The 16,697-nt window shown below is 40.7% G+C and overlaps 1 protein-coding gene and 1 pseudogene across 1 annotated transcript; both read right to left on the bottom strand.

Annotated features, from left to right (window-relative positions):
- LOC148200311 (pentatricopeptide repeat-containing protein At3g09040, mitochondrial pseudogene) lies at positions 1-1,224 on the bottom strand (annotated as a pseudogene).
- Positions 1,225-2,237: 1,013 nt separating this feature from the next.
- On the bottom strand, positions 2,238-13,109 carry LOC148200310 (uncharacterized). The gene is made up of 12 exons (XM_088112895.1): positions 12,696-13,109; positions 12,373-12,516; positions 12,171-12,329; positions 11,790-12,065; positions 11,323-11,672; positions 5,816-6,266; positions 5,594-5,715; positions 5,399-5,509; positions 5,025-5,237; positions 3,738-3,917; positions 3,099-3,210; positions 2,238-2,794 (listed from the first exon to the last, which is right to left on the bottom strand). Exons 1-12 carry the CDS (start codon positions 13,107-13,109, stop codon positions 2,546-2,548), a joined length of 2,781 nt encoding a protein of 926 aa, XP_087969021.1. The 3' UTR covers positions 2,238-2,545.
- Between the last annotated feature and the right edge of the window lie 3,588 nt (positions 13,110-16,697).

Genomic DNA, 16,697 nt, shown 5'->3' with positions numbered 1-16,697 from the left:
TTAATCGGGACGTCTTCTGTATGTCCGTTGTCCGATTGTCGTAAGTGGGACGTACATATCTATCAATGAATTGTTGACAAATAAATTGGAGGTAAAACCCTTCTTGATAATAGTTGAATGCAACTGGTGACCAATTCGTACGTATTCAAAGGATGCACACGAGCTCAAAATGCTTGTGTAGGTAAATTCATCTGGGTGAACGCCACATATTGTCATACCCAAGAACAACTCCATGACATTACTTAAATAGGAATTCTGTGAATAAACTCCTAGCATGGTGTTCCAGACAATCATATTTTGGTGAGATATAGCATCAAATACTTGGCGTGCAGCATCCAGCATCGCACACTTGCCATACATATTGATCAAAGAACTTGCAAAGTATATACTGGAATCGAAACCTTGCTTGATAGCCAGGGCATGAACTAGGAAGCCGTGATGGAGGGCGGCTAAACTGGCAATTGCACTTAAAACTCTTGCGAGTGTGGATCTTGAGGATTTGACACCATGCTTACTCATTTGACGAAAGAAGGCAAGAGCCTCCTGATAATGGCCTCTCTTGGCATGACCAGAAATCATGACATTCCAGGCCACAACATTGCAGGTGGAGATGGGCATCTGTGCAAACAATTGGCAAGCATTGTCCAGCTTTCCTAAAGAGGTGTAAGTGTTTAAGACGGTGACAAGTGCCACAGGGTCTAGAAGTGGAAAAGAAGCGGGAGAAACAGTGGTGCGTATTTTGTCAAATATGTGAAGTGCTTGCTGAGGCAAGCCGGCTTGAACATAACCAGAGATTAAAGAGGTCCAAGAAACAGGGTGGAGATGAGGGGAGGGTGCGGCGTCAAATAGGGTGCGAGCAGAAGTGAGAGAGTGGGAATTGGCGTAAAGATGGATGAGTGCGCCATAACAGAAGGAGGCAGATTGAAGACCCCTCTTAATTATGCAGCAGCGAACTGCCCTCCCCAACTCAACATTGTGTAGCTTTGCACAGGCGGACAGAGTGATGGCGAAAGTAAACTGATCAGGGGAATGGCCAGAGTTGAGAAAAAAAGCATAACATCGAAGGACACTTTGGGGCAATCCATGGGTGGAGTGCATGCGAAGAAGGGAATTCCAGGCACTGGCATTCCCCTTCGCCTTCCCCTGACACTCACTCTCAACACTCCAACGCCCATGGTAGCCTCTCCCTCTCACCACACCTCTCACTGTAACACTCACGCGCATCAATCAATTCGATTTGATTCCCTTTTCTCCCCCTTCCAACTATTCGCACATTCTTTCTCTTTTGTTCTTCTGTTAGAAGTAAAATCCAATTTGTGTATGGAACCTTCTATTCACGTTTTTAATTAAGGCCAAATGACAGACGACATTTCATCCTTCCCTATGAAGCTCCGAGACGGCTGGGAGGCCGCGCTTCCCCGCTTCCGACACTTTGCTGACACGAACACGTTTCGGGGGCGTGCACGACATGGTGTCAGACACCGTTTTTAGGGCTAGAATGCGACGAAGAAGATACGTCTTGGTTGTTGCAACCGAAAATCGAAAAAAGCGGAGTTGCATAGGAAAACTCTCTTTTTATGGAAACATTTTTCGGAAGCTTTTGATAGGGTGTAGGAAGCTTTAACCATTTTATTGTCTTATGTCCTTGCATTCCACCCTTTGTGAGCTACAATAATTCAGTCTCTTTTACATGATTTGCATAACAAGGGCTCTCGTCTTTCGGTCACATATTATAATAGTTAGAATGCAACTCATGTTACTGTTATTCCGATGGTTTATCAGAGGACCAAACATTTAGAGATATTTTCTTTCGGTCCAAGAGAAACTTCAACAAAGTCATGAAATTGTTACGCTTTTCTACAAAAGTGTCTCTCCAAACCTCTCTGGAATCAATATTCTCGCCTCCGATTTATGTGGGATATCAAAATACCATTAGTTGTCCCACTTCAGGTAGAAGAAGCACAGCAAGTTTGTCATACTAATTTTGCCAATTCTGGATGGTTCAAGAACTATTTGTCATGCTTCCTATTTATTTTGTTTTTTCCTTTCTGTTTTGCTGTTTTGTCCTATTTAGTTAGATTATTTCCTATCTATCCAGTTACAAGAAAAATTCAGTCTATGCATGCATCATTGTATCCCACTTTAAAATAAGGGAAAACAACATAGAACATTTCATCCTTAATAGTTTCATTCATCCCTAAATATCCAAAATGTCTGAAAAAGCAAAACAATAGCACTTCAAAGCAAATTCATTAGAACCCATCTCTATATATTATAAGGATTAAAACAATTAGAATAAAATTATAAGAACTAAAACCTAAGTATAGTAAAAGTACCGGAACTAAACTTCAGTTTGAGTATGGAATAACCAAGGCAATCCTATGGAGAAAAAATGTGCTCAAATTTAAAAAAGAAAAATTAATTATATATATATAAGGCCTGACCAAATGATAAGAAAACTGACAACGTCTTTTGTATAAGGAACTACGAGTTAAAATAGTACAGAAACAAATGTTCAAATTATACATGTCACAATAATAACCCATCATATCCTTTGTAGTTTTTCTTCCCCAGTTAACCATCTTGTAAGCCAACTCGGATCATCGGCAAAGAATTTACAAGATCTGGGAATGATCCCAAGGTCCGCACCAACTTGGTCATACTCCTTTAGAGCTGCTTCCATTTCTGTCGCAACGCTAGTATCATTAACAATTTCATATGAACTCGTGCTTAAAGCATCTGCGTAGTGTTGCTCCCTCTCAGAGTCATTTTGGAAAAGTTCCAAGGCAGGTCCCTGCATGCATGCCAAGGATAAAGGCAGTAAAAACTACATTTTGGCAGCAAGCAGCAAACATGCATATCACATCCTAATAAAGATGCTATTTTATCTGCTTCATTTCATATTTATTTCTTTGTCATTTCTTATTAAAAATATAACATGCCAATCAACCCAGCATGTACTTAAACTAAAGGAGAGATTTGTACCTCTGACAGCGCTTTCTTTGAAGCAAGCAATGGTAAGTGTTTCATACATAAGTCCAGATACAAAGTACTAGTTATGTGGGCATGTTTCTATTTCTCACGGTTAAAGCACATACCTGACATAGCTCGGCATAATGTTTATATATCTCACTGCTTTGATCTTGATCGCCGAGGAGACTACCTCCATACCACCCATTCGCCTCATTTGCTGAGGTCATTGCAAGGTACCTACCAGATCAAAAAGTATAAAAAGAGCATCATCTGTAAACTGAACAAGCTAAAGGCATCAAGTGAGAATATGCCGGAAGAGACAACACTGGATTCCCAACCAATGAAGAATGGGATTTCAGGTAGTTATAAATACAGTAAATCCTAGACAAGCACTTCATAAATTTTTAAAAGAAATCCTTCATTCATTATAATTTAAACCAACTGTAGCATGAACTTACTTCTTAATTGTAGAAAATAAACAAGTTTAGAATTATTCGTGGTCACTTAAAATATTAAGAGCACCAGCTCAACTTAACGGATCAAATTCAAATGCACCAAGCCTGTTCCCCATTATCAGCATGGCAGCTCTGTCTAGAGCTAAAAAAATCACAACGCACAATGTAAACATACAAATGAGTTTTATAGCGACCTACAGTGTAAACGTTAGCCAACAGAAAAATAATCAAATGGGATACTGATCATGAAAGGAAAAATGGAAGGTGCAATGAAGTCACACAAGGATAATGAACTTTTAAGATACATACCTTTGGAAAACATCCTCTTCATTCATATCACTGCCAGAAGAAAGCCAATTCAAGTCACAAAATCCATTAGCATGAGATCCTTCAACGTCAGTTTCATGAGAAGCTACTTTTGCAGCAGAGGAACCCTCTTCGTACTTTCTCTGGCCAAAAAGCCAATTCGGGCTTTTTAGCTGTATCTCACTGGGGATTAACAAACAATCATTGTCTCGACAAAATTACCTCAAGTTACTTAGATCACTGAATAGCTTTTGCATCTCACACTAGTCAGAAATTCTACCCACTATTTCCATACAAAATAATGTACATGGTTAGGGTGGAAGGAATGGCTTAAATGGCAACTAAGTTTAAACAGAAATTACATTCATCTAGAAATGGTGATTCTAATCTTACTTTCAAGAGAGATTGTCTTCTAAATAATCTACCAAAATTATCAAGCGGATTAATGGATTGCTTCTATTTGATGTTGTTTGACATCAGAGGGAGTTGATTGAAAGGAATCCAACTTTTTGCTGCTTGTGTTAGTTAGAATCTGAACTGAACATGCGGTGAATTATTCATTCATAATCACAAAATTTAATAGGCATTCATAAACCAATCAAACAAAACTATCTCAATTAGATTCCTGAGCATTGATAGAAAATTAGTTGAAGGGACAGAAGCTAAAAAGCACAGGACAATATGGCATGCGGACCAATTATGTCAGAGACCCAAAGAGTAGAAGAAGAAACAGGGAAAATGAGAGAATATATGGATTATTTCAAAAATGAAACAGAAAATACAGTAGGATGGTGATTTCTACTGCCGCATCCTCTAGACAAGTTAGCACCTTCAAGCCATAACAGAATTCCACAATATATTTTCGTATCCTCTCTTCTCATTCTCCTCCCCTTTATATTCCCACTACTTCTCACTCCTCAACTAATTTTGTTACACCCTTTGCCACATCAGCATTTTTATTCACACCCTTGTTTCTCCTCTCCTGCACTCTCCAAATCCCGGGCCTAGTTTCAAAATGTAAGCCCACATTTCCAGTCCTAACAAATTATTTTTGAAATGATAAAACCGGTCAAGTAAGTACTAAGAAGCGGGGAGAGACAAAATCAGCTACTTTTGTCTTATAATAAGAACCAAAGCTACAGGAACTGGTCTTTAAGTGGAATGGCAAGAAAATTTCTAATATTTACATATGCATGTCAGAAAATCACGAGAAAAGGGAAGCAGTCTATAAAAAGTACAATAAACAAGAAATAAAATCATTAAACAGCAACTCAGAATAAGAGAAATTACGCTGCATCAGGTGCCACTCCACTGTTTCCAGAACTCCCACCTGGTCTTTGATCAGGTTCAGAGCATAGTCTTACATTTTTAATTGTACTACAGGTCTTCTCAATTAACTTGTCAAACGATGTCAACTTTATCCGTAAAAAGTCTTCTCTGCAAGCGGGTATTGGGGTGAATACTATTCCACCACTTTCAGAAGGCTTAGGATTCGGTTCAGAACTGAAAAATTCAGGAAGAAAATATGAACTGATAGGGAAAATAAACAATAGAAACTGTATTTACATACAAAAGAAATGAGAAAATCAATTCTAAATATCATAGAAGCATGTGCATGTCACTAATGGATTTTAATATCAGCCAATTTAACTAGGATGACTCACCACTTCTCAGGAATTAGATCATCCCCAACCCCAGATACATGGAGATAATAATCTGAATCCAGCTCCCACAGAGCAGGTTTCCCTTCATGTGGTTGGAAGTAACCTAAAAATCTGGAAAAAGAACAATATATTAAATATTTAAAATATTAATTATTTATTCAACACTAGATTAACCAAGGGACAGAGGAATAATACAAGTTTATTGCATCTTGCTTTTCACCATCTGTGTAAGCATTGCTATAATATCGTTTTATGGACTTCAAAAACTCTCTTGATTGTGTTGTTGCTTTCCACTTTCCCTGCCTCTCCGGAAACACCTGTCATTCACCAAAATATACACACATGTATTATAGCAAACAGCAGAAGAAGACGGAGACTAGATATTTGTGAAGGAGAATCTCATAAAATATGTCATACAGTATTGTGAGCTGCTGAACCACCATACTGCTGAGCAAGAGCATCCCCCATGCTTTGATACATATCCATTAGAGCTGCAGCGATACTACTATCAGGATCCACTTTGGGCACATCACTCAAACCCATTGCATGGAGCTGGCGTCCTAAAGCTTGAAGACCATATGCATACTGGGCAACATTTGTACGGTCCAAGCAGTCAATGCAGTTGGTACGAAGAACTCCACTCTGAAAATGTGGTGCATCACTACTAAAATTATCTTTTTTATTCTGATGGTTAGTGTCAGTCTCTTTGTCTCGGTTAACCACAGAGTTTATCATTTCATTACTGTTCCCAATCCTCACAATATCACCAGAACTAGCTCTCAGATCTCTCAGTGAAGCATCCCTAACAAAATAAAGAATTAGTTGAAAACATAAATAGAACTTCCATTCTCTAAAGCAACATGTTGCACTTTTACAATTATGATAAAATAAAACTGCAGTAGCATTCTGTTAGGCTGTCAGCCCAGTACACAGACAAACCCAGCCAAAGATTGATATTCTTAGTAATAGGTTTGAGCTGTTAGTTCTACGGTTCCGTTTGTTGTTTGGTCCTAGGCCACACTTCACGTCATAAGGAATCTTCAAGTGGTACAAATTTGAGAATAAATTCTCTTCAAGAAAAAGGGTATGATAAAGTATTATCTCCTAAACATATATGAGAAGAACTTGAGGAAGAACATTTGTCATTCAAAGGATCTATGACAAGGTAAAAGATAACACGTCTCCATGAAACTTATAATATTCCATGAAGGAGGAAAATAAAGAACATGAAGATCATGAACACAATTATAGAATAATTTAAGAAATTAAATAAGTTTTAATTTTATTTTAATTTTACAAAATGTTAAATTTGTTGGGCGACCCAATCAGTGTTTGCTAGGCGAGCGGGCCTCGCTAAGTGAAAGTGAAAGTTTGCGTCTGTAATTTTCATTTTCAGTTATTTTTGTGTTGTGGGCGTTATTTTAGGATTTCAAGGTAATAGAGATACTAAAAGTTGATGTAAACACTAGAGTCATATTATATGCATTTGTATTTTTTGAGAGAAGTTTATGTTCGTTCTTATATTAGAACTTTAATTCTTATCAAAGACTAAGATTTTTGTGGCGAATCTTCACTTAACTTATCAATCTGCTAGACTATGGCATTCCCATTTCTCTCTTGTTCCACATTCTTTATTCCCCATACTTTTTCCTAAACAAGATCGTATCATTGGGTATTAGAGCAAGGTTCTGGTTTGAATTTTTTTTCTTAGTTACTATTGTAATTAGAGAAGACATCTTTAGAATCTTCCTAATTAGGGAAAATAGATGTATAATTGTAACATCCCAAAATACAGTAATTACCATAAATCAGAATTAATTACAATTAACAGTAATCACAAACAGTCTTTACACTAAACCAGAATCAAAAGCCGAACGGCATCAGTTCAAGAGCACGCGCATAACGCATACGAAGGAAACCTAACACGAGCGTTCCTAGATGAATAAAACAACGTACGCAAAATAGGGGGATACAAGATTAAGACGAACGGCCTTACAAAATACTTGACCGAACGTTCTTTCTACACTAACATTTACAATCCCTATTCTAACGAGCGCTTCTAAGGCTCGGCCTTCACTTCAACCTCCACCAGATTTGATTCATCCAAATTTTCTTCCTCCAGCACTTGCTCAAGGGATGCACCATCATCTGCTCACATCCACAACGGATGATCATTGCATTTTGACAAGACGAAAGATACATGGACAGTAGACAACACAATGGAAATGCAAGGGTAAGCTTATAATATTTAATTTATACAATCACACATACATTTGCTTTTCAAACACACATACAGCATGTATTCATCAAATAATGATCATAGAAAGACGTATAATAAGACAGACCGTCCGGACTGTATGAACCATGTAGTTACAAGCGTCCTTGCACCCGAGTGGTGTAGTAACTGGGATACACCAAACAGCTGCCACTCGAGGTTGACCCTATCTGTCCAAAGTACTCAATAGGACTAGGGCCTCCTGCCATTCCCACGCATGCATACCCCCTTCTACTTGAAGAGGCGTATCACGGAATATCAGGATGGACTGCGAGGCTTAACTTATCCAGGTTCATACTTTACCATTCAATATTTCAACCACATCTGAGACGTTCCTCCTTGGAACGCTCGTTAAAAATCCACTTCCAATTATCCATTCAAAATATCATTCGCTCATAATAACCAGATCTCTTTATTCACATTTTCCTTCTGTGTTTCATTCTCTTAACATTAACAAAATGCATCCTTTAATCAAATAAACCACAAGTATTCCAGTTCGTTTGACCACATGTTTCTGAACAAAAGAAACAAACTCTTTTCCAATTACGGACGTTTAGAAAACTTAACTTATTTAAATAAACTTGAATTTAGAAGATCAGGATAATACTTAGGAGATTTGGAGTACAAGGACTTTAGGTTGAATCAAGAGGACAAATACCTTACAAACTGACTTGGATAATTAATCAGAGTAATTGTAAATCAGAAAACAACACTTACTGTCAATGACCGAACGTTCCATAAATACTGTGGACGAACGCCAGATACGTTCGCTCAGAATTCAATAATAAGGACGAGCGTTCAGTTATAAAACCGAACCCTCCTTGGACGAACGCTGGGTCAATGACCGAGCACAAATCAGAACGAACGCTTGGTATAAACCAAGCGCTATCCAGGACGAACGCTTCGGTATAAGACCGAGCGCCAATTGGGACGAACGTTCAATATAATGACGAACGCTCTGTAAAACGAACGTTCGACATAAGGTCGAACGACATTAAGGACGAACGCTCGACTTAAGGCCGAACGTCACGTATTTATAAAGTTTCAAGTATTTATCTATACTGAGCTGAACCGAACGCTCATTCACAAAAATGGGGACGCTCGTTCTCGAGCAGAATTCTTTCCAAATGAAAGAATCCCAATCTAAGTTATTTTAATGAAGACCGAACGGTTTAAGACCGTTCAGGGACGAGCGTCATTTATCAGTGGGAAAGAATAAAATTTCAGATTTCTCAACCTTAGAAATTTTCCAGATTTCAACATTTAAGCTTTTTACTATATACTTCAGATGATTCTCAAATTTATGAACTTTTAACATGAATTCCAGTAGCTTCATATTCAACATCAAGATTCAGATTTACTTCATACAATTAAACATCAATTTTTCATACGTTCCAAACCAACATGCAGATCAATAAAATCAGAACCCAGATTTCATAACAGTGGTCAACCATACAACTCAAACATCATGCAGTTCATACATGCACAATAACAGTGATAAATCATACGGCTCAAACATCATATTTTTCATACATACCACTTAGATTATACCACATACAGTATAAATTAAACATATAAGCTTCCCTTACCTGGTCTAGCAGTGAACTCCCTACGTGAACGTTTGCTAGCTTGCCCAAAATACAATTTCCTACCCTCAACGTGATTCTCAAGTGTTTCACTAACTCTAACCAAAAAGAACGAAGGAGAACTCAGTGTATATTCTAACATGCAGTTGCATCAGGTTCGCATGCAACTCAGAAAAGGGTTTCTAGGGTTTGAAAGCTTACCGGATGCAGAATTCTCAGATATTTGGTTCCAGTGAAAGCTTACGACTCCGTGAACGTCCCTACGGTTTCAGAAAGTTGATTGGAGTTGAAAGAGATGAGTAATGGTAGAAAGAAGATGAAGGTTCTTAGAGAGAAGTTGAAAAGGGTTTAGAGAGAAGCTGGAGAAAAGAAATGGCTAGAGTTTCGTGGGGAAGAAGGTGAATGCATAGAATGGAGTGAAGTGTTTTTCAGAGAAATCATTTTCTCTTCCTCGTCAAACGGTCGTGCGCTCCCGCACTGCCACCTGGATCCCACTACAGCTTTTAGAAGCTTCTAACGTGACAGATGGCCTGCGTGCATGCAGCGCTTGGTGCGTTTTTAATGCACTGAGTGTGTGTGACGTGGTGCGTGTCCAGTGCACAGCAGAGACAGCAGAGATGAAATCAGAATTGGGGTGGGTTTTTAAGAGATCTAAACATTGATTGCAGTGTGAATTAATTTGATTTAACACAGAATTATCATTGCTAATTATAGAGGGTTTTACATTCTCCCTAACTACAAAATTTTCGTCCTCGAAAATTCAGAGATTACATGTAAATAAATGCGGATACAGATCCTTCATTGCACTCTCCACTTCCCAAGTTGAATCTCCAGTCTTAGCGTCCCACACTACCTTCACCAAACGAATATCTTTTCCTTTATGTAACTTGGTGCGTTCATCTTCAATACGGACTGGTTGTAGCTCCAACGTTCGGTCTGGACGCAGTTGAATGTTTTCCAGCTCCAAGACATGAGAAGGATTAGCTATGTATCTCCTAAGCTGAGACACATGGAAGACTGGATGCAGATTTGATAGCTGAGGAGGCAATGCGAGTTCATAGGCCACTGGTCCAATCTTCTTCAATATTTGATACGGCCCTATGAACTTGGGAGACAGCTTCTTTGGACGAACTACTCTGCCTACTCCAGTGATCGGATTTAGTCTCAAGAACACGTGGTCTCCTGCAGCAAACTCCAATGGTCTTCTTCTTCTATTCGCATAGGATTTCTGCCTGCTCAAGGATGTCTTTAATCTATCTTGGATCAACTTAACCTTCTCGGTTGTTTGCTGGATGAGTTCAGGTCCAGTTAGCACGTTCTCTCCCTCTTGAAACCAGCAAAGTGGCGTTCTGCACTTCCTCCCATAGAGAGCTTCAAACGGCGCCATTCCAATGCTAGACTGGAAGCTATTGTTGTACGTGAACTCCACCAGAGGCAAAACCTCATCCCATGCGCCTAAATGGTCTAGGACGCACGTCCTCAATAAATCTTCTAGCGTCTGGATGGTACGTTCGGACTGGCCGTCCGTTTGCGGATGATATGCTGAACTCATCTGCAGCTTGCTTCCCAATTCACCTTGTAAGGATTGCCAAAAACGAGATGTGAATCTCGTGTCTCGGTCAGAAACTATGCTTGAAGGTACTCCATGCAGACGAACAATCTCATTAATATACAACTTGGCCAAATTAGTCATTGACATCTTCAGGTTCACGGCCAAGAAGTGTGCGCTCTTCGTTAATCTGTCCACGATCACCCAGATTGAATCATGATTCCTCACCGTTCGTGGTAGATGAGTCACGAAGTCCATGGAAATGCTGTCCCACTTCCATTCAGGAATTTCCAGTGGTTGAAGCAAACCACCTGGTCGTTGGTGTTCGGCCTTAGCACGCTGGCAAGTTAAGCAAGACGCTACAAATCGTGCTACATCACTCTTCATTCCAGGCCACCAGAACGAACGCCTAAGATCTTGGTACATCTTAGACATACCGGGATGTATGCTAAGACGACTATGGTGTGCTTCCTCCAATATAATCCGCTTCAGCTCGCCATCGTTAGGAACGCACGTCCTACCATTGTAACGCAGCATGCCATCCGTTCCTGTGTTGAATTCCTTATCCTTATTTGAAGCAAGCGCGTTTAATATCTTCACCAGATCTTCATCCTCACGCTGCTTCTTCCAGATTCGATAAAACACATTACTTGATATTCTAAGGTTGCAGCACTTGATGCTGTTCGGTTCTAACTCAAACTGCAACCTTAAATCCCTAAAGCTCTCCACTAAGCTTAACTCTTTCACCATCATAACCGAGACATGCACTGCCTTCCTGCTTAGTGCGTCCGCCACCACATTGGCCTTCCCAGGATGATACAACAGTTCAAACTCATAATCTTTCAGAAATTCCAACCAACACCTCTGCCTCATGTTCAATTCCTTTTGATCAAATAAATACTTGAGGCTCTTGTGGTCACTGAAGACTTGGAATGTGGATCCGTATAGATAATGCCTCCAAATCTTCAATGCGAACACAACCGCTGCCAGTTCCAGGTCGTGTGTGGGGTAGTTCCTCTCATGAATTTTCAATTGGCGAGATGCGTAAGCTACTGCTCGTTTCTCCTGCATCAGCACACAGCCCAACCCTTGATGAGACGCGTCACAGTAGACTTCAAAGGGCTTGGACGTGTCTGGAATAATCAGCACTGGAGCACTCGTCAACTTCACTTTCAACTCTTGGAAACGTTCCTCACACAAGTCAGTCCAAGCAAACGGCTGGTCTTTCCTTGTAAGCTGCGTCAACGGTGCTACTATCTTGGAAAACCCTTCAATGAAACGCCTATAGTAGCCCGCAAGACCAACAAAGCTTCTCACTTCCGTGACTGAACGAGGACGTTCCCATTCCATAACTGCACGCACCTTGGCTGGATCTACCGAGATCCCTCCAGCGGACACAATATGTCCAAGAAACTGCACCTCCTTCATCCAGAATTCACACTTGGACAGTTTGGCATACAACTCCTTCTCTCTCAATACGTTTAGTACTGCCCTCAAGTGTTCTTCATGTTCGGCTTGTGTCTTAGAGTAGATGAGAATATCATCTATAAAAACGACCACAAACTTGTCCAGGTATGGCCGAAAGATGCGGTTCATATAATCCATGAATACTGCAGGAGCGTTTGTTACTCCAAAGGGCATCACTACGTACTCGTAGTGTCCATAACGGGACCTGAATGCTGTCTTTTGGATGTCGTCCTCCTTCACCCTGATTTGGTGATATCCCGAACGCAAATCAATCTTAGAGAACACCGTTGCCCCATGCAGTTGATCCAACAAATCATCAATCCTTGGCAACGGGTATTTGTTCTTGATGGTCAGCTTGTTCAACTGCCTGTAGTCTATACATAACCGAGAGCTGCCATCCTTCTTCTTCACTAAGAGTACAGGCGCTCCCCAAGGGGACACGCTCGGCCTGATGAACTGCTTATCCATGAGTTCTTCAATCTGTTTCTTGAGTTCAACCAACTCTGCAGGCGCCATACGGTATGGTTGAACTGAGATAGGTGCAGCTGTTGTCACCAAATCAATGGTGAATTCAACTTCCCTAACAGGAGGTAACCCAGGTATTTCCTCTGGAAAAACGTCCCGAAACTCCTCCAAAATGGACGTTCGCTCTTGCCTTAAATTTCCCAGCTCTTGGTCCTCATGTGTCATAATGAGAAAACAAGCCGCGCCCTCCATAATATCTTCTTTTAACTGACCGAGCGTCACACTCAAACATTCCTCATCTTCTTCAGGAAACACTAACTCCTTATTGCCACAATCTATGAGGATGTGGTTGGCAGCCAACCAATCCATCCCTAGAATGATTTCTAAGTCCTTCAAAGGTAAACAGATTAAGTTCACCTTATAGCTATGCCCCTCAACCACAATAGGACATCTAATGCACACGGTAGATGTCCTAAGCTCTCCAGCCGCTGGTGTTGATACCACCAAGTCGAACTGCATATCTTTCTCCACTAATCCCAGTCTTTCAACACACGCCTTCGAGATGAAGGAGTGCGTTGCCCCAGAGTCAAACAACACACAGCAGGGTATTCCATGAACTAAGCAGGTACCAGTGACGAGCGTACCTGAGCTCGCTGCCTCCGCTCCAGTGATCGCATAAACACGCCCAGTAGCTTGGGCTCAACCACCCCTTCCTTGCTGATTTCTTCCTGCATTCGGCGACCTCATCACAGCACGTCCGCCCATGTTGCACTCGTTCTCCAGATGTCCATTTCGCCTACAACGAGTGCAATATTTCACTCCAACCAGCTGAGGACATGATGAACGATAATGGGGTCCTCCACACTTGTAACAGACAACACTACCTTGCTGCCCAGACTGTCCAGCAGGAATCAAGGCTTGAGATCCACTCGTGTTGGCTGCTGGACGAGTGTAAGGGGATCCTCTCGGATTCACATTTCCCCTTGAGACAATCGGCCCCCTTACTGTTTGCTGTTTCTTGTACCGTTCCGCCTCTGCCAAGTTCTTCTCCAACACCTTGGCCCTCTCAACCATGGCAGGGAATGTTCGGATACACAAACTGGAAATTACCACCTTCAGATCACTGCGTAGTCCGTTTTCAAATTTTCTGCACTGCCACTCCTCACTAGTGGCCATTGTATTGAAACGAATCAAGTGCTTGAACTTGTTCGTATACTCAGAAACTGACATTCCCCCCTGAACTAGCTGTAAAAACTCAACCTCCTTTGCAAAACGGACACTGTCAGGGAAGTACTCTTCATAGAATTTGTTTCTGAACACTTCCCAAGTAATCTGCTGGTGAGCGTCCGTTAAAATGGCTCTGGCGCTCGCCCACCAGTGGCTTGCTTCTCCAGTCAGCAAGTACTCCGTATACGCCAAGCGGTTTTCATCCGGACATCTCTTGGCGTTGAATATTCTCTCCATGTCCCTCAGCCACTGGTCCGCCTCATCTGGAAGACATTTGCCACTGAACTTGGACGGATGGTGCTGGAGAAAACTCTCCAAACTCCATTCAGCATTTGGTTGAGCAGCATGTGGTGTGGCGTTTGAAGAAGAAGCTCCAGGCGCACCTCTAGTGGCAGCCAAGATCTCCATCAATTGCCTTTGCGTGTTTTCAGAATTGACACGCGAGGCCTCCAAGCCTTGCATAGCAGCTTGGTTTTGCTGCATCAGCGTGGCGTTTTGCTCTAGGAGGGTAGTATTCTGTTGTTGGAGTCTCTCAATGACGCTCTCCAACAATCTAGAGTTGTTGGAAGTATCAGGGTCACTCGGTTGAGGAGGGGGAGGCAATCTAGGAGCCATTCGTTCTCTGGTTCATCAGAAAACGAGCGTTAGAATTGTTCAAGAGTTAAATACTTCAATAACTCATTAAACACATAACAAGCACACAACGAAAACATAGTGCACTCATAACCCTACTTGTCCTTAAAAGAACAAAACTGCTCTGATACCACTAATGTAACATCCCAAAATACAGTAATTACCATAAATCAGAATTAATTACAATTAACAGTAATCACAAACAGTCTTTACACTAAACCAGAATCAAAAGCCGAACGGCATCAGTTCAAGAGCACGTGCATAACGCATACGAAGGAAACCTAACACGAGCGTTCCTAGATGAATAAAACAACGTACGCAAAATAGGGGGATACAAGATTAAGACGAACGGCCTTACAAAATACTTGACCGAACGTTCTTTCTACACTAACATTTACAATCCCTATTCTAACGAGCGCTTCTAAGGCTCGGCCTTCACTTCAACCTCCACCAGATTTGATTCATCCAAATTTTCTTCCTCCAGCACTTGCTCAAGGGATGCACCATCATCTGCTCACATCCACAACGGATGATCATTGCATTTTGACAAGACGAAAGATACATGGACAGTAGACAACACAATGGAAATGCAAGGGTAAGCTTATAATATTTAATTTATACAATCACACATACATTTGCTTTTCAAACACACATACAGCATGTATTCATCAAATAATGATCATAGAAAGACGTATAATAAGACAGACCGTCCGGACTGTATGAACCATGTAGTTACAAGCGTCCTTGCACCCGAGTGGTGTAGTAACTGGGATACACCAAACAGCTGCCACTCGAGGTTGACCCTATCTGTCCAAAGTACTCAATAGGACTAGGGCCTCCTGCCATTCCCACGCATGCATACCCCCTTCTACTTGAAGAGGCGTATCACGGAATATCAGGATGGACTGCGAGGCTTAACTTATCCAGGTTCATACTTTACCATTCAATATTTCAACCACATCTGAGACGTTCCTCCTTGGAACGCTCGTTAAAAATCCACTTCCAATTATCCATTCAAAATATCATTCGCTCATAATAACCAGATCTCTTTATTCACATTTTCCTTCTGTGTTTCATTCTCTTAACATTAACAAAATGCATCCTTTAATCAAATAAACCACAAGTATTCCAGTTCGTTTGACCACATGTTTCTGAACAAAAGAAACAAACTCTTTTCCAATTACGGACGTTTAGAAAACTTAACTTATTTAAATAAACTTGAATTTAGAAGATCAGGATAATACTTAGGAGATTTGGAGTACAAGGACTTTAGGTTGAATCAAGAGGACAAATACCTTACAAACTGACTTGGATAATTAATCAGAGTAATTGTGTAACATCCCAATAAATAGTAATTACCATTAATCAGAACTAATCACATTTACAGAAAATACAGTGCAGTCTTAAAATAAATAACAGCTGCTCCAAAAGAAAACAGCATGTATAAAAATAAACAGTACTGTACAGTACATTACAGCAGATGTTCAACATTTAAAACTGAACTTGCAGCACTTTACAGTGTTCAGAAACTCATCAAAATATAAAACAGTTCAGTATTTACAATTCTGCAAAACTATATACAGAACTGTCAAAATACAGTACAGAACTAAATCCTAAAACTTCTACGGAATGAGCCTCTACTGCTCAGCTTTAACTTCAACTTCTACGAGGTTGGCATCCTCCAAATTTTCTTCTTCCAGCATAGATTCAAGGGGTGCCTCACCATCTGCTCACATCCACAACGGATGATCATTGCATTGACAAAACGGACATACAGAAAACAGTAGACAACACAAGGACATTGCAAGGGTAAGCTTAGGTAATTTAATTCAATACAATCAACATAATTTAACATATAAAATCAGTCATACAATTCATACAATATTAAACACATATCCATGCATACAGTAACTCATCCAAATTCTCATAATTAAAGACTGTCCGGACTGTATGATCCATGTATCTACAGGCGTTCTTGCACCCGGGTGATGTAGTAACTGGGATACCCTCAACAGCTGCCACCCGAGGTTAACCCTTATCAGCCCAAGTACTATAAGGACTAGGGCCTCCTGCCATTCCCACGCATGAACTACTCTC

This window comes from Vigna umbellata, chromosome 4, assembly GCF_029865625.1.
Source record: "Vigna umbellata cultivar VRB3 chromosome 4, Vumbellata_1.0, whole genome shotgun sequence".
Classification (NCBI taxonomy): domain Eukaryota; kingdom Viridiplantae; phylum Streptophyta; class Magnoliopsida; order Fabales; family Fabaceae; genus Vigna; species Vigna umbellata.
This window is presented reverse-complemented; position numbering and strand designations above follow the sequence as displayed.

Bases quoted from the DNA above. Each gene is read 5' to 3' on its own strand.
- LOC148200310 (XM_088112895.1), bottom strand. From the start codon at position 13,109: ATGGATTGGTTGGCTGCCAACCACATCCTCATAGATTGTGGCAATAAG. The intron at 11,673-11,789 runs GTTGTGTTCGCA...AACATGAGGCAG, and splicing joins ACGACCTGGAACTGGCAGCG to AGGTGTTGGTTGGAATTTCT. The intron at 5,238-5,398 runs GTGAGTCATCCT...TGAATTTTTCAG, and splicing joins GATCTAATTCCTGAGAAGTG to TTCTGAACCGAATCCTAAGC.